The 25,039-nt window shown below is 53.7% G+C and overlaps 2 protein-coding genes across 3 annotated transcripts; both read left to right on the top strand.

Annotated features, from left to right (window-relative positions):
* The first annotated feature begins 630 nt into the window (after positions 1 to 630).
* Positions 631 to 6,746, top strand: LOC102107508 (aquaporin-2). Of its 2 annotated transcripts, XM_005532005.2 has the most exons (4): positions 631 to 1,038; positions 2,860 to 3,024; positions 3,767 to 3,847; positions 4,766 to 6,746. In XM_005532005.2, the coding sequence occupies exons 1-4, from the start codon at positions 673 to 675 to the stop codon at positions 4,979 to 4,981; spliced, it is 828 nt and encodes a 275-aa protein (XP_005532062.2). In that variant the 5' UTR covers positions 631 to 672; the 3' UTR covers positions 4,982 to 6,746. The 2 variants fall into 2 exon arrangements, with proteins under 2 accessions (XP_005532062.2, XP_087924999.1); XM_088068873.1 differs by lacking the exon at positions 4,766 to 6,746 and having other exon boundaries at positions 3,767 to 4,535.
* A 6,771-nt stretch (positions 6,747 to 13,517) lies between these two features.
* LOC102107322 (aquaporin-5) lies at positions 13,518 to 17,288 on the top strand. Its single transcript, XM_005532004.3, has 4 exons — positions 13,518 to 14,252; positions 15,543 to 15,704; positions 15,939 to 16,022; positions 16,668 to 17,288. The coding sequence occupies exons 1-4, from the start codon at positions 13,710 to 13,712 to the stop codon at positions 16,851 to 16,853; spliced, it is 975 nt and encodes a 324-aa protein (XP_005532061.2). The 5' UTR covers positions 13,518 to 13,709; the 3' UTR covers positions 16,854 to 17,288.
* Positions 17,289 to 25,039: the final 7,751 nt, after the last annotated feature.

Below are 25,039 nucleotides of genomic sequence, written 5' to 3'. Positions count from 1 at the left end.
GATTGGTTTCCAATTTTCTGGGTAATAAATCTGTGCCCAGGCTGCAAAATTCTGATACTCTGAGGAGTTGAGCTACAGTGAATCTCATTTGTGCCTCCCCTGCACTTACTTTTTATGGAATTGTGGAATATCCTCAGTTGGGAGACCCTCAAGGATCACCAAATCGAACTCCTGGCCCTGCGCAGAACACCCCCAGGAATCCCTCAATGTTTCCGGATTTTTCTGATTCTTAAATCACAGCCCATGGCCTGATTTTCAACACAAGCCAACCTCAGCTCCAGTTCCACAGATCTCACATTGCTTCCTGCCCTTTCCATGCTCACAGGATCCAGTTGCAACAGCAGTTCTGGGGATAGATCCCAGGGAAGGAAGCCCAGGAGAAAGGGAGCAGTCCTTCCAGCACTGCTGGAGGCTGATCTATGACCTCCAAGGGTGGCAAGCACTGCATTCCCCAGCTTTAATAGAAGGGGCAGGATCTGATGTTCCCTCAGCTGGAACACAGAAGGAAAAAAGCATCAGATTTCCTGGGACCATGATCCCATCCCCTTCAGCAGCTGATCCTGTGGCACCCCCACCTCCAGGTATATAAGTGTTGTCCCAGGTCATCCTCAGGGACACAGCAGGAGGTGGGCACTGAGGACACTCCGGGCAGGATCATTCCTGGGAGCCTCCATGATGTGGGAACTGCGCTCCATCGCCTTCACTCGGGCTGTCCTGGCGGAATTCCTGGCCACGTTGGTCTTCGTCCTCTTCGGCCTCGGCTCTGCCCTGAACTGGCCCTCGGCACTGGCCCCGAGCACCCTGCAGATCGCGCTGGCCTTTGGCTTGGCCATTGGGACCCTGGTGCAGTCCCTGGGCCACGTGAGCGGCGCCCACATCAACCCTGCCGTGACCCTGGGCTGTCTGCTGGGCTCGCAGCTCTCCCTGCTCCGTGCCCTCTTCTACGTGGTGGCCCAGCTGCTGGGCGGGGTGGTGGGCGCTGCCATCCTGCACGAGATCACCCCGGCCAGCTCCCGCCAGGGCCTGGCCCTCAACAAGGTGAGGCTTCGGCACAGGCTGGGCTTGGGAGGTCGCGGGGAGACTGGGCAGGGTCTTTGGAAAGGCTGAGGGGTGGGAGGAAGGGGCTTATGGCCAGCAAAGACCCTCTGGGTGAGGTGAGGGAGCCTCTGAATGCCACAGCCCAGCACCAGGACCCTGCTGCTCCATGGGTCCTGCCAGGAGCAGAAATAACGGCAGGACTTGTCTTCCTCTGGTTTTAGGGCTAAAATTTCCTGAGGTCAATCAAGTGTTTCCCATTGAACCGCTTCTTCCACCTGGGAAACTTTTCCTCTTTTCATATTGGTGCCAAAAATGTCCCCTGTTTTTAGGGCTAAACCAGAGGAAGGATCCAGCTGGCCACAGACACCTCTCTCGGAGTCACAACCATCTCATTTTTCCCTGGGGCTGTACTGGGGGAAGCTTGGATTCTGGGGGTCCCAGGGGTTTAAGGAAGGACACATCCAAAACAGCACCTCTGCGTTCCTCTTATCCCAGGCTCATCCCAATTTCCCCTCTGGTGTGCGTACAGGCAGCCAAAGCCTGGCTCTGCTTTGGCAAGGCCACAATTTCCAGGTTGCTGAGGTGGTGGGGAGAGGAGATATTTGGGTCTGAATCCCAGATTTTCATTAGATTCAGCTCATTGCTTCCCATTGTGATGGGATGGGCACACCAGATCCAGCTGGTTCATCCCAAAACCCAACACATGGGTGCCCTAAAGCTTTACAAGGATCTCACACTGATTTCAGACAGGGAAAAAAAAGAGAGCAGGGGAACTTTAGGAAGCTATGGAGGATTCTCCAATGGTATCCCGGTCTCCAACACCCCCTTCCCCACTGCTGAACATAACAACAGGAGGGGGAAAAGGAATTGAAAGCCAGGGATTTACTGTCCCCTCTCCATGCCCACCATCCCAGGTGGACACGGGCACCTGCCCGGATCAGCGTCCCCCAGCCCCAGCGGAGTGAGGGAGGAGCAGGGAGCTGGGTTGGGAAGCAGCAGATGGAAATCGCCTTTCCCACAGCAGGGAGGCACTGCCAGGACTCAGCTGCACTGCCAGAGTGATTAAGAGGGTTAAAAAGAGGGATTGTGGTTTAATCTGAACAAAGGGATTTAGGCTGGTAATGACCAAGGGTAATAAAAGCAGGAGGTTTAAAAGAGGCTCAGACTGCTCCAGCTTTGTTGGTTTTCAGATTAAACCACCTAAAAGTGGGAACTGGGGATTTGGAGAAGGTTTTTTTCCCCTGTGGGCTGTTCATCACGTGGCTACCTGCACAGATTGTCCCTATAAAATGGGAGGGGAATACTGGGAAGGAGAATGAGAAAGATCTGACTCTGGAGCTCGGACAGGAGGGCAGTCAGGACCTTCCTGGGATCCCCAAGTGATGGGATTAGATTTGGGGGGACACAGGGGAAGAAGGGACTGAGTTGGAGGAGAGGGGGTGCAACCAGGAATGGTTCCAGATCAGACCTGATAAATTCTCTGAGTCAAAGAAGTGGAATGGGAATATTTTCTTTTTTCATGCCAAAATATTTATTTTCAATGTCTTCAAAATGCAACTTGTAAACTTTTCCAAAAGGCATTTTGAGTATGAGGAAAAGAAAAACAAATGGAAAAATACCCAAAAAATGCCAATAAAATTTCCTGAGATGTCAATCAAGCATTTCCCATTGAGTGACTTCTTCTACCTGGAAATTTTTTTCTTTGTGATGCCAAAAATCTCCCCTGCCTCCTTTGGCTCCCCCTGATTTTGGATTTGTCCTCCATATTTCCCATCCACTCATGGAACTTGGCCCTGGAACATATCTTTCCTCCCATTCCAGCTGCACAATGAGACCACGACAGGGCAGGCGGTGACAGTGGAGCTGTTCCTCACCTTCCAGCTGGTCCTGTGCGTCTTTGCTTCCACAGACGAGCGGCGTGAGGACAACCTGGGTTCCCCTGCCCTCTCCATTGGCCTCTCCGTGGCCGTGGGCCACCTTCTTGGGGTGAGTGGATGGGCCAAAACTTGCACTTTTGGAGTTATTTTTTTGTTTATGCCCAGAGTTGGTTTGGCTGCATCTCCAGGCTTGATGGGGGATTTGTAACCCATGGTTTTCCAGTGGAGAAAGGGAAAAATCCCACTGAAGCTGTGGGAGAGCTGTGGCCTGAGCTCAGCTTTTATTTGGTATTAACTTGATTTTCTGGACTCTGCCTCTCCTTGAGTCCTATAGGGAGTTCCAGACATCTGTGGGATCTCTCCTGGAGCAAATGTGTTGGCAGCTGGGGCTCTCAAGAACATGATGAGCCTGGGAAGTGTTTGGGATGGGTTTTCAAGGAAATCCCAGCTGGGTGACAGTCCAAAGCAGCCCCCACACCCAGTGCACACAGAAAAACGCTGTTGGTCACACCACACCTTCCATCCTCAAGGCTCCACGAGCCCCTGTGTCCACGGGACTGCTCCTCTCTTGTCTTCAGAGGCAGGAGAGGGAATTTTCTGCAGGACTGGGAGCTCATCCCTGCAGTCCTTGGGCTGCAGCACGGCAACACCACGCTCGGGACACACGAGCTCAGACACCTCACGGTGTTGACTCAGATGGTGGTGGCTCCTGGAATTCCTTTTCCTGGAACAGGAGGAGCTGGAGGGTGAAGCAGCAGCTCAGGGGATGAATCACCCTAATGACACCCCAACATTCTTAAAAATGTGGTAAAAGGGCTTAATGCTGACACCGGCCGTGGTGTTCCTGGCAGATCCGTTACACCGGCTGCTCCATGAATCCCGCCAGGTCCTTCGCTCCCGCTGTCGTCGTCGGAGACTTCAGCGACCACTGGGTGAGAACTTGGCTCTGGGGGTTGGGTTGGATGAGGCCCCCAAACTGCCAATATTCCTCGAAACTCACCAAGCCAGACAAATTCCCGGCATTTCCATGCCAGTTCCCAGCTGGAAGAGAGATGGAGAGATTAGGAGCAGGAGGTGGGGCTGCTGGATGCTTAATTGGCTTTCCCAAACTCCAAACTGGGAGCATTGCAACAGGACCAGGGTGTGAGGTTTGTTGACGTGACTTAACACAGGGAACAAAACCAATGGAGAGTGGAACAGCTGCCAGTCCTGGGGAACTTTCCTGGTTCCTGGATCTAGGTACATCTTTGGGAACACTCCCTGGCTCCCCAGGGAATGGCCATGGCTCAGCCTGCCAGAGCTCCAGGAGCATTTTGGCAATGCTCTCAGGCACAGGGTGGGATTGGATTGGTGGTGGTTGTCCTGAGCAGGGCCAGAAGCCAGATTTTGAGGATCCTTGTGGGTCCTTTCCAGCTCAGGAGATTCCATTATTTTATTGTTTTCATCTGTAAAGAGCCTGGCTGGAGGCAGAGCTGTGGTGGTTGCTGATGTGTTCCAAGGTGTCTAGCCCAGGCTGGTGCCGCCTCCTCATCCTCTTCCTCCTCCCACAGCAATCCATGAGTGGGTAGGAAAATGCTCCTCCAGATGATGCCACATCACTCAGCACATTCACAATGGGCCTGTCATTAATGCAGAGTCTGAGCAGAGGGGAAATGGTGTAAGAGGATGGTTGGGAATATCCAGGCACTGGGAGGGAGTTCAGATCCCCAGCAATGGCCAAAGCAGAGCTGACTGTGTTTTCTTCCCAGGAAGGAACCCAAGCCCCTGGAATGCCCCTCAGAGATCCCAGTTCGTCGCCACCCTCCAAAGCCAGGCTTATTCTGCTCACCCCACTCTTCTCTTCTCTCCAGGTGTTCTGGGTGGGCCCCCTGATTGGGGCTGCAGCAGCTTCAATCCTCTACAACTACATCCTGTTCCCACAGGCCAAAACCTTCTCAGAGCGCTTGGCCATCCTCAAGGGCTGCGAGCCTGAGCCAGACTGGGCCGAGCGCGAGGTCCGGCGGCGCCAGTCCGTGGAGCTCCACTCCCCCCAGACCTTGCCCAGGGGGATGTCTGAGAAGGTGTAGCCCACCCTCTCCCTGGGCCAAGAGAGGAGCTGGAAACCTCTGGCATGGTTTTAGTGCTCATGCAGAGGAGCATCTCACCTCTCCCCTCTCTCCCTTCATTTCTCCTGGGGCACTGAAGTTGACTCCTCTCCTAGGGAGATGCTGTGCTGGTCCCACCCACCTCTTGTTCCCAGCTCTCCCCACGCCAGGGTGGTTTCTGATCTGGGGAAGAGCCGGTAAATCCCAACCCCACAGGAACAAGGGATCTCCCCAGGATGCCCTCTTCCATGCTCCCCTCGCAGGACACGGAGCTTGGCTGAGGCTGTTCCCTCACGGAGAGCTCCGAGGAGCCTGAAGAGTGTTCATTACCCTGGGTGTGGAGGTTGCCACCCGATGCCTCATTGCTCACTCTGCTCCCGTCTCCGATCCCCGCTCAGCTCTTGGCTCACACGCAGGAGCAGCAGCAGGAGCAGGAGCGCTCACTCTGAGCCATGAGCGTCACACTTGACAGGTTCTGCTGTGAAAGGGACCAAAGTGCCACTTTCCACCTGCCACAGGACACAGAGGTGCTTCCACAGGGGCTTTCCTGGGAAGATGAGACTGGGAGCATGGCCATGAGTCCCTACAGGCCCCACTGTGGCACTTGCAAATTCCCTGTCCTGTGAAATGACAAACCCGGGTTACAGCCCAAACTCATACCCACCTTATTACTGGGCCAGGGTTGTCCTTCCTCTCCCACTGGTTTTCCCTTCTTTCATCTGGTCCCGTTAACCCTCGGACACTCAGATCTCCTGGAGCACACAAAGGAAAGATTTCACACCCAACATGTTTCAGGTGTGAAGAATCAGAATCATGGAATGGGTGGGATGGGAAGGGACCTTAAACCCCACCCATCCCACCCCTGCCATGGCCAGGGACACCTCCCACTATCTCAGGCTGCTCCAAGCCCCATCCAACCTGGCCTTGGACACTTCCAGGAGTGAGGCAGCCACAGCTCCTCTGGGAAATCCATTCCAGGGCCTCCTCACCCTCACAGCCAGGAATTCCTTCTCATCTCCATCACTTGCTTCTCACATCCCCTTCTCACAGCTGCATCACTCCAGACGCTCCAAACCCCTGCCACCCCTTCCCTCTGCCCTGTCAGGACCTGGTCATGGTCCTCAGCCTGGCCAAAGGATTTGGGTTGGTCTTGGGTGAACTTTGCTCTTTCAGCCATTGATTTAACCCCATTTCACTTGCTCTGCCCCAAGTCCTCCATACCCAGAGTGAATCCCAGCAGTGTCTCCAACATTGCCCCATCAGTGTCAGCCTCATCAAGATTTCTCTGGAAAGGCTGTTAATGGGAATATTCTATGAGATTGGGCCCAATTCTGAATAATGAGGGCTAATTTATGGATCATTATGGATAATTTCCCTTCCCTGTTCTGACAGGACCCTTCTACCAAATGATACTCTTCACTCTGCTCCACTGGCACCATCCCCTCCTCCCACCAGATCCATCCTTGCCTTTCTCCCCACGCTCTTCCTCAGATGTTGGAGTGGCTGGAGGGGTAAGGAGGGAGCCCAGCTTTGATCTGGCCTGGACCAAGTGTTTATCAACAGCCATGCAAATACCCCCAGAGGGCTTTGCCAAGGCAGCACTTCCAGCCCTGGTTTGATCCACCCAAAAACAGGGATTCTGCTTCCCTTTGTTCCTCAATGGTGAATTTGAATTTTAGCTCAGAAGAGGCTTCTCAAAAATTCCCTCTGTTCTCAGCAATGACAATAAAATCATGTTTTAGGTCGATTCCATTGTCAAATTGTATTTCAGTTATCAAATGTTCACTTTTTAAAGTCATATGGGGTTTCTGATGCTTTTTAAAGGAAAATTAATCCATGTATGTGTGCAGGAAAATCCCAGCGGATTTTTCCAGAAGTCACCCTGGGCATGTTCTGCTGTAGAAAAAGCCACAGCTGAATTCATTTATTTAAATTAATGTTGATGTGTTCAATGTCTCTTCTCCAGATCAAAGCGTTTCATTTATTATTTACCCTGACAATTGTTTAAGTCTCCCAGGGCCTGAACGTGAGGTTTAATGTCTGATAATGTCTCTCCTCTTTCACATGAAGTGCTTTAAATTCCCTTTTATCCCCTGAATTTGGACACAGGGTTCAAATACTGACACATTTATGGAAAACACTGACACCTTTAATGGTAAATAATAGATATAAACTCCTATAAAGTCACCTCCCAGACCCCAAACCCCTCAGCCAGGTGGCTGAAGCACCCCCAGTCTTCCCAGGAATATAAATTCACCTTCCCTGTGGAGCTGTGACACTTCCCAAACTTGCCCTGTCAGGAAACCACCCAGACATTCCGGACTGCACTGGGGGAGCTGGAATTGGAGGGCAGGATCAGGAACCTGGAGCTGCCACAGATGGACCATAATCATCCCTAAACTGGCATAACTTGGGATGTCAGATCCCGTGGGAGTGATTTGAGCCAGGATTTGAAGCATTCCCATGTCCTTCCACCCCCAAGACCATGAGGTTTTCTCCTTCTCCCACCTTGGGATCAGGGATGGGCTTTGGGCTGATCCTTCTGCAAAGCTGTAAAAATTCAGAGCATTTTGCACACAGCCATATCCCTTTTGTTGTCCTTGGCTGCCATATTCCTGGAACCATGGAATTGTTTAGGTTGGAAAGTGCCTTGGAGACCATCCATTCCAAGCATTTCATCAGCACTGCCAAGGCCACCCCGACCATGTCCCCAAGTGTCACAGCTCTGAAATCCTTCCAGGGATGGGACCTCACCCCTGCCATGAGCAGCTGTGCCTGGTCTGGAAAACCCTTCCCACAGAGGAAATTTCCCCCAATATCCAGCTAAACCTCCCCTTGCACAGCCTGAGGCCATTCCCTCTCCTCCTGTCCCTGTTCCCTGGGGCAGAGCCTCACCCACCCCAGCTGTCCCCTCCTGGCAGGGAGTTCTGCAGAGACAAAAGGAGGCCCAGAGCCTCTTTTTCTCCAGGCTGAGCCCCCCAGGTCCCTCAGGAGTTCTCCAGACCCTTCTCCTGGTGCTCCAGCCCTTTCCCAGCTCCATTCCCATCCCTGGACTTGCTCCAGCCCCTCAAGGTCTCTCTTGGCAGTAGAGGCCCAAGGGGACCCCAGGATCTGAGGGGCCTCAGAAGAGCCCAGAGCAGGAGCCGTGCCCTGGTCCTGCTCCTCAAAACTTCTGATACAATTTGTAGTTAATCCCAAGGAATTCCTCCTTTCCCTGTTCAGCTCCAGGAAGGAGCATTGCCACACCCACCCACTGATCCCTTATCTGCTGTAGAGACCTGGGAGCATCCAAATCCCTGCTCAAGCAATCTGGGAGAACCTGGGAACACTGACCTTGATCCCAGTGCCTGAAGTGCTTCTGTATCACATGGGAAAATGGGGAAACAACTGGGAGAACATGGAAGTGAAATCATGGCCTGGAAAAGCCCAAACCCACCTGTACCTTGACAATCCCAACACAGGACAAAACCCTTCAGCTCCTGGTCACACCTGTGGGACAGGGAGGACAGAGATCAGCCCAGGTCACCTCGGTGTGGGGCAGAGCTGAGTTCTCTGCTTGGGATTTCTTGGCTGGACCTTTCCAAATTCTCCCAGTCCCAATCCTGGGGGCTGCGTGAGCCTCCAGCAGTCACTTACCTGCAATGCCATGGCCTACCTGGGGTCAGGTGCATCATTATTTTTATGGACCTATTTATAGATGGAGAAATATTTCCCAAGTGTGTTTTCCTTGAGGAGCCAGGAGGACAAGAGGAGGGCCAGGAGTAGGTAATGACCACAGACCATCCCAGACGGTGCTGGTGCCCCAGGGGGAAGCCAAACATCCCAAAATTCTTCTATTCCCAGGGCTCTGCCAAAGGATCTGCTGGAGAGAATGGAGGTTCTGCTTCAGTTTTCATCCAAACTTCCCAGGAATCCAAATAATCAGAAGAAAATTCCCGCATTTCCAGACACCACTCAGTGCAAGAGTCTTCAGCTCCAGATCTGATGGCACAAGGGATGTTCCCAGCATGGGTGTCTTTAACTCTCCAGTGAACATTTTTAAAGATGAGAAATTCCTTGATGCATTTGCTCTGCGTTTCAGAGGCAGGACAGGGGGAAAATGGATTTTCCCATTCCCCAGCTGTCCATCTATTGTCTCCAATGTTCTGCTGTGAAGCCTTGGGCACTTGGAGCCAGGGGATTGTGTGAAAATCTTGGCTTTTCATAGAACCATGGGAGGGTTTGAGTGGGAAGAGACCTTAAAGCTCATCCTGTCCCACCCCTGCCATGGGCAGGGACACCTCCCACTGTCCCAGGCTGCTCCAAACCCTGTCCAGCCTGGCCTTGGACACTTCCAGGGATGGGGCCACAGCTGCTCTGGGAAATCCATTCCAGGGCCTGCCCACCCTCACAGCCAGGAATTCCTTCCCAATATCCCATCTTGGCCTGCCTTCTGCAGTGGGAAGCTATTCCCCCTTTTCCTGGCACTCCAGACCCTTGGAAATTGTCTCCTTTCATCTTTCCTGCAACTCCTTCAGGCACTGGTCACCCCAGAGTCTTCTCCAGGCTGGACAATCCCAGTTCTCCTGGCCTTTCCTCACAGCAGTGCTGCTCCATCCCTCTGATCATTCTGGTTCCTCCTCTGGACTGGCTCCAGCAGCTCCACGTCCTCCCTGCGCAGGGTCCCAGGGCTGGAGCAACTCTGCAGGTGGGGTCTTACCTGGGACAGGGGCAGAACCCCCCCTCTGGGGGGGCTCAGCCCAGGCTTAGGGGCCTCTGGGTCCTGTCCAGCTCTCACCTCCTGGTACCCCCAGGATGTTTTTAGGAGTTTCCAGATTCCTGCAATGATATCAAGAACTCATTAATTAATTTATTGTGTTTTTCAGATGGTTCAGAGCCTGGTTGTGATTTCACGCCCTCTGCCTGGGCGCAGCTGAAGCTCCTCCAGCATGGGTAGGATGGCAGTGCTAAGGGGAGTGGGGAAATCACCTTTGCAGGGACATCTCCCTCCCCCATCCTTTCAGTTTATTCCCAGGTGTGCTCCTTGTAAACCGAGGAAGGACTGCACAGGGGTTTCCACAGGAAACACCTTTCCAGAGGTGCCCCCAACTCTGTCAGAATCCCAAGGACACAACAAATGGCCCATAAGAATTCCAAGTGAGCAGAAAGGGGGCCTTGAGATGTCCCTGGTGCTGGTGGCTTTGCTGGAAAGGGCTGGACCTGAAAATCAGAACACCGGGGGTTCATCCCACTGTTCCCACTGTGTGATTTGGTTTTCCAGCCAGGCTTTCTCTGACACTCATTATCCCACGGGACAATTTAACGATGATTTCAATGTAAATGAACTCTTGAGGAGGCAGAGCAGCCTCAGAGCTGCCTCGAGATCCCCAGGAATTGCTGAGCAAAGAGCAGAGCAACGCTGTCGTTAAGCTTTGTCACCAGTCAGCACTTGAAGAGTGTTTAGGTGGCATCCGTGCTTACAGAGTGCCAGGTCACCCCGGCAGCCACTGCGGGCTGGAGAAGGGACAGCAGCAGGGGACGTGAGGACAGCCCCAAAACTCAATGTCACAGCGTTTTAGCTCTGAAGCTGGAACTAAAGGAAGCCAAAGCCTCGTTGCTGCAGGGCAGGAGAAAGTGGAAACGCCACCAACCCCAGGCCAGCGGTGTCATCCATCAGCTTCAAAGAGAGGGCAGCAGATGGAGGTCAGATAAGAGGGATCCTTGAAAGCCCCATCTGAAACACCTGCACAGGTGCACCCCAGAGCAGCAGCAAACCCTTCCCATCAGCCCCTGAACTGAGGATCACAAGGGCAAAGTTTGCTGCTTCTGCTCTGTGATATTTCAGTTTTTCCTTATCAATGCCTCATTGCAAAATCCTGGAGCTGAGACAGCAAGAAACACCTTTTCTCTTGAAAAACTGAACCAAACTTTCTCCTCTGATGTCATCCTAACCAAGATCTTTGGGTCATCTAATCCCAGCCCACAACTTTAGGTCATGGGTTGGACTTGAAGATCGCAGAGGTCTTTTTCTGCTCAATTGATTCTGTGTTTCTGATCCCAGTTCCAGCAGAATTGGTGTTTTCTGTTCAGGACATCCTGTCACTGCCTCTATTATTGGGCCAGTCCTAAGGTCCTTGGCTGAGGTATGGAGCCAGGTGAGGAGGAAATTCCAAACCCTGGCTCAGCAGCGTTTGTAACCTGAATTTGGAGCAGCTTCTGCCTGGCCCCAAGGTGCAGCACAGAGCTGAACTCACCAGAAACAGTGAGGAAATGCAAATTAACAACAGCAAATTAACTACAGCCCGTGAACTCTGCCAAGGACCTGGGTGACAGCAGGGACTGACAGGGACTGGCCCAGGGTGGCCTCAATGACACACATGACTCCCTGGGCAAGCCCAGGACAGCCCCAGGTGAGGATGAAGCAGCAGCTGCCTCCCTCCCACCCCCTCCCCACTTCGGGGTTCCTCTCCTGAGTGGCAGATTAGGGCAGGTTTTGGTTGTGTTGTTTGTCTTCCAATGCCAGTGAGGAGGAGGATGAGGAAAAAGAGGAGGAGGAAGGAGGCAGCCAAACCTGCCCCTATTGCCAAAAGCCTCGTGTTGTCTCCTGCAGGGCGGGTGAGGCAAGGCGTGTGTGACCCCTCCACGTAGGTGTCCGTCTGTCAGCGCCAGCCTGCCAGCACCTTGCCCAATTCCATTAAACCTGACACATCAAAGCACCTTCAGTTCAGCCAAGCTCCTCAGGTGGCATGGAGCCATGGAGAGGACAGGGAGCCTTCCAAATGCTCGGGCTGGCATCAGAGGAGCCAAGCAGGAATGCCCCGGTGAGAAAAGGTTCCCAAACTGCCTCAGGAGAAGACGCTTTGTGTAGTGTGTTGAGAGAGAAACATCTTGTTTCTCTCTGGAAGCTTTCCCTGTCATTCCCAGCCCTATTTGATAAGATCCCCGAGTCAGCTGCAGGATTTTGCTTGTTATTATCCACACCTGGGAGGCTGGAAGAGCATTTTTTTGGCTTTTCAGCTAAAGCAAGGAGTGTGCTGGAGGAGCCGACAGTAAAATGCAGCTGCCACCAAGGGAGATCCAGGATAGGGACATTGAGGAAGGGCTGGAAGGATGGGAAAAGGGAGCATTTTATCCAGCTGGAGCCACAGACAGGGCTGAAGGGAAGTGGCAAGTAATTACGGCAGCTGGAATCCAGCCAGGGTGTCTTGAAATACCAGCTTGCAAAACTTTCACCAAAAGACGCCAACGGACCAGGTGTTTCGAGGATAACAGATCTGGGCTTTGACTCTGCAATCAGCCCTGGGATCAGCAGATCCAGGAGAAAACCATTATCAGGAATTAAGGCTGTAACAGATCCTCAGTCCCTCGAGGCCCTCCAGGTCTGTTTTTCTCAGGATTTTGGGTACAAAGGAAGAGAAAAGCTCATTTATTTCCAGTCCTGGACAAGAAGTCCCCTCTCCTTGTTCTGGACAGAAATCCTCCTGGTGTTTGACCCCACCCAGGCCTGACTGCCTCTTCAGAAGGCAGCAGTGAATCCAACTTTGGGATTTAGGGAGGATTTTAGCCATGTCCTGCTTGCAGAGCTTTTCTCCCTGAGTGCTGGAGTGTGGCTGCCCCTGCAGAGGGACCTGGCAGCCAGGGATAAACCCAGCCCGAGCATCATTTGGGAAAGGAAACGGATCAACTGAACAAGGAGAGCAGATCTGGCACCCAAACCTATCTAAAAAAACTCTCCTGGCACAAGGCTGCAAGGGCTACGAGAGAACCAAGAATTCTTTGTTAAGCGTCACCTGAGACCTTTTCCGCCCCAAAACCTCTGTCCCCAACAGCTCCACGTGCACAGCCCCGAGAGCCTCCCCCGCCACTCCCTGCCAGCCAAGCATCTGCAGACGGATGGGTTTGGGGTGGAGGGCAGTGCCCCGGGAACATGAAAGGAGATGTGTAAATGCAGCCTGTGTCCATACAGAGCCTGTGGCTTGGTGCTGGCATTCCCAGGAACAAAATCATTGCTAGTTGAGCAAGAGCTGGAAAGGCAGAAAGAAAAGGAAAGGGCACAGGTGGCAGGGAGGAGATGCCATTCCTGACTGCAGGCTGGGAGCAGCCCCCAGTTCCAGGCCTCGTTCCAATGCCCTGGGAGGAGCAGCAGAAAGGAAAGGAAGCAGAGGTTCCCAGCCAGGCTCTGCACCAGGAGCCCTGTCCATCCCATTTCTCCATCCACACACCTCAAGGAAGCTCTGGGTCATCTACAGCTCCCCAGATGGACAAAGCTTCCCCCAAACCCTCCCCTGCTCCCTGGACAACTGCAAGCCACTTGTTTCCTGGAGCTGAGCTCTCTTGACAGCCTGGGAGAAGCTCCAGGTGTTTGATTTTCCTTTACATTTCAAGGTCCCATGGAACGCACCCAGAGCCCAGCCCCGGGAGAGCTCCTCCAGCCCAACGAGGGTTTTCCAACAGGAACAGCGTACGAGCACAGGGAAGGAAGGGAGGGAGCAAATATTAACTACACCTGTGCTAATGAAACACCCAGGACCTGGCGAGAGGCAGTAAAAGGGAAAAGCAGAGGAGGGAGCTCAGCCTCCTTATGCAACCTCGTTATTTAACGACCACAGAGACACCCTATAGGGGCTCTTTGTTTGCAGAGGGAAAGGAGAGAAACGCCACCAATATCTGAGTCACTGGTTCACCAAGAGGCTCCAAAGACATTTTCAGATGGAAATTTTTCCAGGTTCACATGGTAATTTGGGAGGACTGGCTAATTCCCTGGCTCCACCCACCGCCCTGTAACACAGCTCCTGCTGCTCTTGCATATATAGATAGGTATGGCCCTACACCTGGCCGTACACACCAGAGCCTGGACACAGAGCAATCCTATACTTTCTTCCTCCCTGGCTGCCCTCCACCTGCTCCCACCATGAAGAGGGAAATACTAACCCTGGCCTTTGCTCGAGCCGTCTTTGTAGAGTTCCTCTCCACACTCATCTTCGTCTTCATTGGGCTGGGCTCAGCACTGAAGTGGCCATCGGCCCTGCCCAGCATCCTGCAGATCGCGCTGGCCTTCGGGCTGGCCATCGGCACCTTGGTGCAGGCCTTCGGCCACATCAGCGGCGCCCACATCAACCCAGCTGTGACCATCGCCTTCTTCGTGGGCAATCAGATCTCCCTGCTCCGCACGCTGCTCTACATCCTGGCCCAGCTGCTCGGGGCCATCGCCGGCGCTGGGATCCTCTACGGCGTCACCCCCGCCAACACCCGCGGCAACCTGGCCATCAACGCAGTGAGTCCCTGCCTGAGGGCACTCCCCTCTTCCCTTGCCTTTCCTTCAGCGACACAGGGAGGAGAATCCATCCGGAGGGATCCTCAGTGCTCTGTCCCGCATGCAAGGCGGGCTGGGAATGGGATAGGAGTGGAGCCCAGCTCTGACATGACGGCTTTATTGTGCGGGTGATGAGTGGGATGTTTTTCCCTCCTTTAATGAGGGCTTCCTCTATCCTGAGGGCCCCGTGAGTCACCCACACCATTGAGATGTTCCTGAGTGCAGCCTCTCCACCTGGAGATTAGCACGGGATAGGAGCTGTGCCAAAAGCAGGGGGAGGGAGGGAGCAGAGCCCAGTCAGACCAGTACAGCCAGGGGGAGCAGGAGCCCACTGGAACCACTGAACTGGGGGAGCTGGGAACAGAGAGGGATGGGGAGAGTGGTGGAGAAGACCTGGAGAAGGAGCAAGGGGCAGGACAGTGTCGAGGGGCTGTGAGAAGCAGCGGGGGATGGTCCCAGGGGCAGAGGGGGGACAGTAGAACCCTCTGAGATAAGCAGGAATGAGGCACAGCCTGAAACCCTTGGGGCAGTGCTGGGAAAACACCGGGAATGACAGCGGTGGAGCTGCCACTCCAACCACAGACAGGTCTGGACCCCTGGGAGCAGCACAGACATTGCAAATGGTTCAGACACTGGGATGAGGAGCTCCAGTGCCTCTCATTCCACAGGTTCCACATCCCAAACAAGCCAGATTTAGGTAAAAAATGAGCTGTGATGGGTTGGGTCACTTCATCGTTCCCATGCCCAGTGGGGTTGAGTCCCCCTGAGAGCCCCAGGATTTTGTGCAGAGTCACTGGGACACAACAGCCCATCCCACCCCATGACCTTCATCCCAACCTTCACCCTCCATCCCATGCCAGCTGCTCCTCATCCTCCTGGGAGATGCTCCACAATGTGCAGGGCAGAAGTCAGGGTACAACAGCCTGCAAGGATCAAAGAAATGCAGGAAAAAAGGGATTTGGTGGGAAAGCATGCAGTGTTGTGGAGACAGGGAAGTGGAGAGAGATGTGGAGAACCCACAGAAGGAACAGGATTGGGGAAGAGACAGATTTTGGAGAATTGCAAAGAAAGAAAGATCATTTCTTTCCTTTCAAAGAAGGAGCAGGGAGCTCAAGCAGGGGCTGGGCAGGGGCCCTGACGGGTTTCCAATCCAACATCACCATCCCAAATCTACCAGCAAAGTACCCGGGAGCCCTCCTGGTGATGCCAAGCCCTGGAGAGGGTTAATTATTGTCACTCTCATGGTTCCAGCTCAACAGCAACATAACTCCAGGCCAGGCCCTCGTGGTGGAGATCATCCTCACCTTCCAGCTGGCCGCCTGCATCTTTGCGTCCACGGACAACCGGCGCAGCGGCGTTGGCTCCCCGGCACTGTCCATTGGCCTCTCCGTCACCCTGGGCCACCTGGTGGGGGTGAGTCCAGGGTGAGGGTCCTGTGAGCACAGAACTTCCCAAAATGCCCTCGTGCAGTTGGTCCTGAGGGAGCTGCTCTGGAGGAGAAAACACAGGAGATCTTGGGGCTCTTTTGTGGTGAGGGGTCATCTCCAGCTCTCTGAAACAGAGACACCTCAGGGGCCACTTCAGTCCCTGTTCCCAAAGAGTGGCTCTGATCTGCTCCTGAACCCAGGGTTCTTTCCACACCTCCAGATTTACTTCACCGGCTGCTCCATGAACCCTGCGCGCTCCTTTGGGCCTGCGGTCGTCACCAGGAGGTTCAGCTCCGCGCACTGGGTAAGTCTTGGTGGCACTGGGGACAAGGACAGGTGGGGCCCATGTGAGGACAGGGCATGGACTGCCTTAGGAATGACAGGGGTGGGGGTTTCAGAGCCCACCCCAGGCAGGAAGGATTAAAAGGAGCTGGAGAATGAGGGAGGTTTTGCCCCTTGATGCATCAGGAACAGTTAATCCCCCAGCACAGAGCCAGCCAGGGGACAGAAATGAACCCATCCCAGGGTAGGTTGGGTGGAAATGACTAAAAGCTCATCTAGTCCCACCCCATGCCATGGGTAGGAACACCTTCCACTAGCCCAGGTTGCTCCAAGAGCCATCCAACCCAGCCCTTGGACACTTCCAGGCCATGGTACCCTCTGAGCACCATTGGTGCATCATCTGAGGGGAAGGAAGCCCACAGAGAAGCCCAGCTTGGTCGTTCCTCTCACCCAGAACTTCCTACAAGCTCAGCCCCAGACTTACAGAGCAGGTTTGGCCCTCAGCAAGCACAGCTGAGGGGGTTTCAGCCCAGGAAGTCCCTGGAACAGGTATTTTCTTCTCTCTGTGTGGCAGGACATGTGGAACAGGGATGGATGGTGGTGCCATGAGTCGAGATGGAGCACCAGCCCCAGGAGCTGCTCTCACTGTGTCCCTGTTGCTTTCCAGGTGTTCTGGGTCGGGCCCATCCTTGGGGCTTGCTTGGCCTCCCTGCTCTACTTCTACATCCTGGTCCCCTACTGCATGAACATGTCTGACAGGGTGGCCATCATCAAGGGCACCTACGAGTCCGAGGAGGAGTGGGAAGAGCAGCGGGAGGAGAGGAAGAAGTCCATGGAGCTGACCCCGCCATAAGAGCAGCTGGAAAAGCCAAGCCGAGGGAGGGGAGGAAGCCCCACACGAGGGCTTATGTGTGCCCCAAAGCCAGGCAATGACCACACCCAGCTGCAGCTGCAGACTCTTCATCCAGAGCCTTCCCAACCAGGCCCCTGTGGGATGCAGGAAGGCTGAGGGCTCTGTGTGTGTGTAAAGAACCCCTGCATGAGCTCTAGAACCTCTCCAGATTCCCCGCAGCCACAAAGCCCCTCAGCCAGGCCCCTGGCACCCTCGGCTCCATCCCTGCCCTCCCAGTGCAGCTCTGCACCATGGCAGGGCCCCAGACCCCCCCTTGGGGCACCTGCAGGACCTCACCTGGCCCAGGTATGGGGGCCCCTGGGGAAAGGGGAAAAACCGCTTAGGGCAGGGGGTGCAGCTGCCCCCCAGCCCAGAGGCTGCTCATAGATGCTCTTTCACCTTTCCTGGTGCTGGGAGTCCTTTTTATTCCCAAAGAATGAGACTTTGGATTCTGTGTTGAGATCTTTGTATTATAGTTTATTATTTATTGCAAATAAAGGAAAGTTTAAAAGAAAAAAATCCTGGATGCAAATCAGCTCAAGTCTCAAAATTTAGGAGGGAAAACAGATTGAGCTGAATGCAAATTCATCCCAAAGGATCAGGGAAATAGCAAGGGCTCAGACCCTGAATCCTGTGGGGGCTGGTGGTTTGGGAGGGGAAAACGTTAATCCTGGGAAGGATAAGTGAGCACTTGTGATGGAGTGGGGAAGAGCAGCAGGTGCAGGGCAGCTGGGAATCCATCCAGGGTCTGGAAGGAGCAGGAGCAATCCTTCCAATGCTTCCAACCCTTCCCACACAGCCAGTTTGACTCCAGCCATACCAGTTCTCCCAGACGGCTCCACAGGTGCCCTCAAAAAGTGACCCACAACTCCCCAGCCCCTCACCTGTGCCAAACCCACACCTTCACCTGACCTTCTGCTCTGGCCCTGCTCTTCCAGTTCTACCACAACTCTCTGCCAGAGCAGCTCCGGGACAGGGACACCGGGACAGGGACACCCACCCTGGCCTGGCTCGCTCCCACCCTCTCGCCAGATCCAGCCCCTCCTCCTGATGCTGCTCCTGTTCCCACCACGGACACCCAGGGAGCTGTGAGACGCTTCCCTGGGAGCTCCCTGATCCCAGGTTCAGCTCGATCCCATCCCGGGGGGTCCTGCAGCCTTGGCCAAGGGGAATGGGCAGCCTCACCTGGATTTTGGCACCCCTGGACCTGCAGTCCCGACTGAGCCTAGGGAGCTTCACTCCCTGAGTTCTCCCTAGAAGGGGTTGGCGACAAGCAGGAGGAGGAAGGGAGATAGAAGAGCCCTTTGGGTCAGCAGCAGGGCCAGGAAATTAAACCCTGAAACTTCCCCAACCATCCTCAGGGATGGGCTGAGGAGCCCCCATGCCTCAAGTTTCCCCTTTTGAAGGATATTTGGTTCCCTTCCCATAGGGAGATGGAACAAACACTGGCCCTAGGGAAATTAAAGCACATCCAGATCCCAGACACCCCCTTTCAGGGGCTGAGGCAGGGCATCCCCCCAAAAACCTGCACACTCCCCTCCCACCCCTGCAGCACTCCAGGACCCTGAGGATGCACCTAGAGGCTGCATTCAGCCCCCCAAATCAAGAATCTTGGCCATCCCCCTGATTTTGGAGCACTGAACCCCATCCATCCCCACACCAGAGCAGGGACAGGGGAGTCCTGGTAGGAACTGGGGGCCACCACAGCCTCCCCCAGATGTGCCCAACCCTCCCCCCCATTCTTCCAGCTGATCAACACCAGGGGAAGGAGCCCGGGCTGGGTGTGAGCCCTCCCGGGATGAATCAGAAGTTCCTGTGGCTCCAGCTCTGTGTCAGCACATCCAGGGCCCAGCCCTGAGCCCAGCTCGGGCGCCGCTGGGGGAATTTGGGGTCAGTGGGACCCCAAAGCAGGGCAGGTGCAGCTGAGTCCAGCAGCACCCCTCAGGAACACAGACTCCAGAGCTCCTTCCCCAGCCACCTTCCCTGGGCCCTGAGGATTTGATCCAGGCAGGGAAGTGAATTTAATCCAGACTGAATTTTGGCAGCCAGCAAACCCCGTGACCTCACCTGGCCAGGGCAGGGCCCAGGTCAGGGCTGGGAAAGACTGAGGTCCTCCCACCTGTCCTCACCTGTCCAGGAATGGAACAGCAACACTTAAAAACCAATGGAGGATTTATTATTACTACTTCTTTAACATTCCAGCTTCTTCAGACCAATTTTTAACAAGACTGGAAGGCTGGGAGGCAGCAGTGCCCCACTCACTCCCTGAGCAGAAATTGACCTTTCACAGAAAAACTCACCTTTATTTCAGCAGAAACAGCAAGGCCAGGTACAAACCCATGTGTTCACACCTGATTTACCTGCAATGCTGCACTGGTTTTCCAGCTTCTCCCTAAAAACAGGAGCTCCCATTCCAGCAGCAGCATCCCATCCCACATCCTTCCCTAAGCCACACAGCTCCACCATCACTTGGGGTATAAAAAAGTGAATTACACTTTATTACCAGCTTTTTTTAACCATAATTTAAATGTTTCTCACCAGGTGAAACCACTCCAAGGCACTTCATTATCATTCCTGGGTGGTTTTGCTCTAATTAAGGGTTATTCCCTGAGTATGTCCTCAAGCAGCTGCTCTGCTCTAAAAAGATTTCACAGATAATTCCTCACTCCTGAGAACCTTTTCCATCCTCAGGTAATCACTGCTCAGCTTTAAAAATTGGATTTTTTTCTGGAGGGAGGACAAGCCCAATGATTTTCACAGGTTGCAGTCTGGAAACCTCCTAATTTTTACACATCCGAGGGCTTTCAGGTCTATTTAAGTATAACTAAGGAAGATCTCCACCATATAATTTCAATTCCTTGAACCCCAGGTTTTCTGGACAGGGGAAGGAACCAGGGGCATGAGAATAAGCAAAATTCAGTGGAAATGGCCCAGTTAAGGATTTTTCTACAGGATGCAGGAGCTTCCTTGTTTCTGCCCCTTGCAGAGAGTGAGGCCCAGCTCTATCCAGGAGGGAGCAGGGACAGAGCTCCACATCTGGGGTGCATCCCTTCCACCCTGCTCCCAGCTCCAACTATTTTGCATCCCTGAATGCTTTGCTTAAATCCTCAGGTCCTGGAGAGCAGAGCCTGGTTTCACCTGGAAGCTCTGCTGAGCTTTCTGGAAAGACGAGGATAAAACAACCCAGGAAATCCCAGAGGGGGAGAAAAGCATCACAGAGGGGCTTGAATCCCAGCTGGGAAGTCCGAGCACCTCCCTGCTCCAGGAGGAATTCCAGGGCTGTTCTGGAGAGCCCCAAGCAGGCAGAGAGCAGGTCAGGAGCACCATGGGGGAGCTGACCCAGAAGAGAGAAGAGAGAACAGAACCCAGAATACAGAACAGAACCCAAAAGTCAGAAGGAAAAACATAGAACAAAGAACCCAGAACAGAGCTCGAGGCTCCACACCAGGAAACTTTATTTCTGCAAATACTGACATTTCCAGAGCATTTCCAGAGTTGAAATGCTGCTGGAGAGGAGTGAGCTGTGCCCCAGGAGGAGAGCCTGGCCTGGGTGTTGACATTAGTCATGGCACAGGCTGTGCCAGCACCCTCCTCCTCCAGAGCCTTCCTCCTACTCAGCTTCTGCCCAGCCTGTTGTGCCATGAGATCCCTCGTCAGGAGCCAGGAAACAGCTCCCAGGCCACCAAGGGCCAACAGCCACCCTTCCTGTTGTCACCCTGGCCAGGAACACAGCCTCCACCTGAGCAGCTCTTGGAATTTGTGTTTGGCTCCCTGGCTCATCTCACAGCGACTTGGGGTCAGTGCTGGGTCAGGTTGGGCACCCCCCAGTGCTGCCTCCAGAGCCCTGTGGTGTCGCAGTCTCCACCAAGACCCCAGAATGTTCATGGGAGGGGCGGCACCATAATTCATGGAAAGGAGAGAGTTGCCCAAAAAATCACCCAGGACATTGAGGAGGTGAAGGGCCAGAGATGTCTAGAGAGCAGGGAGGGCAAGAGGAGATCCAAAGGTGGTTTTGTTCTACCTCTTACAGTCCCCAAAATGCCTCTTTAATTCCCAACTTTAAAAAGTCCCAATTCCTACAGCCCAAAAAATGCCTCTTTAATAAATCCCGACAACTTTAATGAATCCCAACTTAGCTTGTAATAAGTTCTAACTCAACTCTAATAAGTTCCAACTCCTTCAGCCCCAAAAACATGTCTTTCAAGCCAGAACAGTTGGGAGTTTTTAGCAGATGTCCCAAGGTGAGGACCAGGAGGGGACAGGTGTAGGTGGGTAGTCTGGAGCAGCACCCCTGGGAACGCAAAGGGTGCCGAGGGCATCTCCTGCTGCCCTCTGCTGGGATTGTCCATGGGGAAAGGAGGGGTGACCAGGAAAACCCTCCCCGAAACAGCTCCACCTGAGGGGAACCCCTCATCTTGTTTCCATCCACCCTTCCCAAAGCTCAGCCTCAGCACTCCATGGCAATGGAGGTTCCCTCGCTGCCGTGTGGGGACTCCAGCACCGGCGGCATCGCGGCTCTTCCCTCTGCCAAGTTTCCTCTTGCTCAAGGTTTTGCCCGGCTTTCCAGGATCTGTTTGTTCTTAATCACCTTCCAAACAAAGTCCAACAGCGGCTCCTCTGAGGGCTCCTGGTGGTGGCATCAATAAAAATCGAGAGTAATAAGTAGAGAAGATAAAGGCACCCTGCAGGCCTGAGCTCGGCCTAACAAAGGGGCTTTGTTGGGAAAGGTCAGCTCCGGAGCTGGGAGGATTTCCCAGACTGGAGAAAGCAAGAACCCAGCAGGCAAGGAGGGGATTAAACTCAGCTTTGTTAAACCACAGCCCTGGGGTGAGGCCTCTGAGTTGTCCCAGCTCCTCCAGCCAGGCTTTGGGCTGGGTTCCTTCTAAAACAAAAGCTCTTCAAGCTCGCTGCCTCCAGCCAGCCCCAGGATGTGCAGGAAAGGGAAGGCAAGACCTCGAGGGCCCTCTCCATGCACAGAACAACTCAGGAGAACTGGGACCTGATCCATGGCAGAAACAACCCCTGAAAAATCACCACAAACCAGCAAAATAAACCAAATAAATCCCCTGGCATGAGGCCTCCAGGATCTAGGCCTGGCTCCGCCACTTGACATTAATCCTGCTTGGCAAAGGCCACGGGAGCGCCTGTGCCCACGAGCAAGGTGCAGCTGCAGGTTGGGATAAAGCCCTCTTGTGCAGCCTGGATTAAAAATGGGGATGAAAATAAACTTAAAAGTCTGGCACAATCAGCCTTTTCTAAAAAATCAGAAAGAAAAAAATAAATAAATTCCTCTTCCCCAACAAACCTTTCAGCTTTTACTAACAGGGATTTTTCCCTCTTTCCCAGGAGCTACATTCTCTGGGGACAGGGCAGTTGGTTTCCTTTCAAGCAGCCAAAGAAAATGAGCTCTTTCCCCATTCTTTTTATAAAAATTCCTTATTTTTTAAGCTACTTATCCCAACAGCCAATTGTTTTCTCACCGGGAGCCCCCCATTTGGAGATCAGAGTCCACAGGAATTCTGAAAGCTGTTATCACCCTCACAGGGAAAGGATATAAAACCAAGCTTGTTTTCTTATCTCTTGGAACAGAAAACCCTCGTGTTTCACAAAGGAGCCCTGTAGGAACAGTTAATCAGTGGATAAAAGCATGTTGGGTGTGCAAACACAACCTTATCCCACGGCTGACATCAGGGCTTGCATCTCCACTGCTTTGTCCTGGATTTTTGCCACGTTGCGTTTGGATTTTGAGCTCAACTACAGAGCTTGGCTCTCCCTCTGCAGCAGCATCCCCGCAGCAACCAGAGCTGTGCTGGAGTCTGCTCAGCCCTCCTGCACCATCCAACCCCCAAACGCTCCTTTCTTTCCATGGAAACACCAGTGTACCTGAGAACTCCCCTCCGTGCCAGCAGCACTCCAATCCCCCAGGCTTTGCAGCAAAACAACGTCTGGGTGTCGTTAACCAGAGCCTTCCCAGGGCAGGGAGCAGCCACCCCAGAGCATCCATGGATGAGCCATCCTGCAGGACCAGGATCAGCGGGAGCAAGATCCAGCAGCAAATCCAGCACTGGGCTCTTTCAGCTTGGGCCGTTGCTGTTTAGGACCAGTTTTAGTCTCAAAACCAGCCCAAAGGGGCCACATCAGGCACTGCAAGGGGTGTCTCAGGTGGAGGCAGCTCCTGCCCCAGCTGGGAGTCCCAGATCCTCCAGCCCGAGGTCGGAGGATGGCCAGGATGAATCCTGCACCCTGTGCTGGGCCAGGGCCACATCTGAATTCTGGGCTCAGACTGGGGCCACTCACAGCAAGAAAGACCCTAAGGGGCTGGAGTGAGTCTAGAGCTGGGAATGGAGCTGGGGAAGGGGCTGAAGCACCAGGGAAGGGTCTCCCGAGGACCCTGGGGGGGCTCAACCTGGAGAAAAGGAGGCTCAGGGGGAACCTCCCGTCTCTGCACAACTCCCAGGAGGGAGCAGCTGGGTCAGGCTCAGGCTCTGCTCCCAGGGAGCAGGGATAAGAATAAAGTGCCTGGGGAAGTTTAGGTGGGATATTGGGAAATTTTAAAAGTTGTCCAGCCCTGGCACCAGGGCAGTGGTGGAGTCACCACCCCTGGAAGTGTCCAAAACCATGGGAATGTGGCCCTTGGGGACCCGGGTTAATGCTGCTCATGGTGGGGGACTGATGATTTTGGAGTTTTTTTCCCCAGCTTTTATGATTCCAGGATTCTACAACCTTTGGAAAAGGAGGGCTCAGACAATCCAGTGCGGCCAAAAAGCCGAATATCCCAGCTCCAGGTGAAAGATCTGAGGCCAAAGGATCCTCATTGTGCAGCTGCAGCTCCCGGGGTTCGTCGTTCCCATCCCCAGGGGAAGAGCAGAAGCTGAGGCTTGGCCTCGGCGGCTGAGCAAATACGGGCGGCATCTGTCCAAGCAGGCAAGTGAATCTGGAGGCACAATTTGTCATGTAATTGCAGCCACACCCCCCCAGGATTAATTGCTGCATTTGAATGCAAAGCAGGGCAGATTTATGGCCCCATCAGGTTTCATCAGCCGTTACCGGTGATTGATGCCCAGCTAAAAGCTCTGCAAACAGCCAAAAAGGGCCCTAATAGGGGTTTTTGTTTTTCAGAGTTAGGAGTATTTGTATTGTTTAATCATCCCCAAGTCTGCAAGAGCAGGGGATTAAAACCTTGGCCACATTCACTCCAGACACCACTGAAGATTTTTGGCTCCTGCACGTGGGGAAGTTGCCTCGGGAGGGTCTCTAAGATTTCCACAGAATTATGGGCAGGGAGAAGAGTCAGGGAAACAAAACCCTGATGTTTTTCCACATTCAAAGTCAGAGGGACATTTAGCAGAAATAAACCTTTAACCAGGATAAACCATTAACCACCATCTGTCTCTGTCTCAGATAAAGAGGGGAAATTAACCCCACCCTGCCCTGAGATCAGCGGTTGTGAGGTTGCAGGTGTGTAACCACCGAGGGGCTGGGTCAAAACCACCCCACAGCTCCCCAAACCATCCCTCAGCCACCGAAAGCATCCCACAGCCTCCTAAAAATATCTCACAATTTCCCAAACCATCCACAGCCACCCAAAAACATTCACAGCCACTCAAAAATATTCACAAGCACACAAAAACATCCCACAGCCACCCACAACCACCCCACAGCCACCCAAAACCAGTGCTCACAGCTGGTGATGCCCAGAGCTGCCCCAGTTCAGCTCCTGTAGGGTCCCAGTATGAACCAGCAACCACTGGTGCTGGGCCCTGAGGGCCTGAGGCTGCTCAGAGCACCCAAGGGTTCCCCAAAAACATTCAATAGTACCCAAAAAAATCTTTCCTCCATAAAGGAAAGAGAAGCTACCTTTCACTGTAGGGAATCGTGCTGGGAGCAGATTGGGAGTGAAGGAGCACCTGGGAGGGTCAGGGAGCAGGAGGGATCACCCAGGAGAACCAGGGAGAAATGGGGATCACCAAGGAGGCCCAGGGAGCAGGAGAAACCACCAAGGAGGGCCAGAGCTGGAGACCATGGAGGGCTCGGACCCCAGGTTTTTAGGGAGTGGGGGCTCAGCCGGCTGTGTCCCATGCCCTGCCCCACCGACCAGGGCCGAGGAGTGGGTTCAGCCAGAAAAAGTGAAATGTTCCCGTTCACGC

Source organism: Pseudopodoces humilis, chromosome 32 (assembly GCF_049639895.1).
Source record: "Pseudopodoces humilis isolate 2021_Gansu_Grassland_sample_001 chromosome 32, ASM4963989v1, whole genome shotgun sequence".
NCBI lineage: Eukaryota > Metazoa > Chordata > Aves > Passeriformes > Paridae > Pseudopodoces > Pseudopodoces humilis.
This window is presented reverse-complemented; position numbering and strand designations above follow the sequence as displayed.

What these genes read in the sequence shown, in the direction of transcription:
- LOC102107508 (XM_088068873.1), top strand. Translation starts at nt 673, where the DNA reads ATGATGTGGGAACTGCGCTCCATCGCCTTCACTCGGGCTGTCCTGGCG. An exon ending in AGGGCCTGGCCCTCAACAAG is followed by an intron (nt 1,039 to 2,859) that starts GTGAGGCTTCGG and finishes CTCCCATTCCAG; the next exon opens with CTGCACAATGAGACCACGAC. An exon ending in CCGTGGGCCACCTTCTTGGG is followed by an intron (nt 3,025 to 3,766) that starts GTGAGTGGATGG and finishes TGTTCCTGGCAG; the next exon opens with ATCCGTTACACCGGCTGCTC.
- LOC102107322 (XM_005532004.3), top strand. Translation starts at nt 13,710, where the DNA reads ATGGTAATTTGGGAGGACTGGCTAATTCCCTGGCTCCACCCACCGCCC. An exon ending in CCCTGGGCCACCTGGTGGGG is followed by an intron (nt 15,705 to 15,938) that starts GTGAGTCCAGGG and finishes CCACACCTCCAG; the next exon opens with ATTTACTTCACCGGCTGCTC. An exon ending in GGTTCAGCTCCGCGCACTGG is followed by an intron (nt 16,023 to 16,667) that starts GTAAGTCTTGGT and finishes GTTGCTTTCCAG; the next exon opens with GTGTTCTGGGTCGGGCCCAT.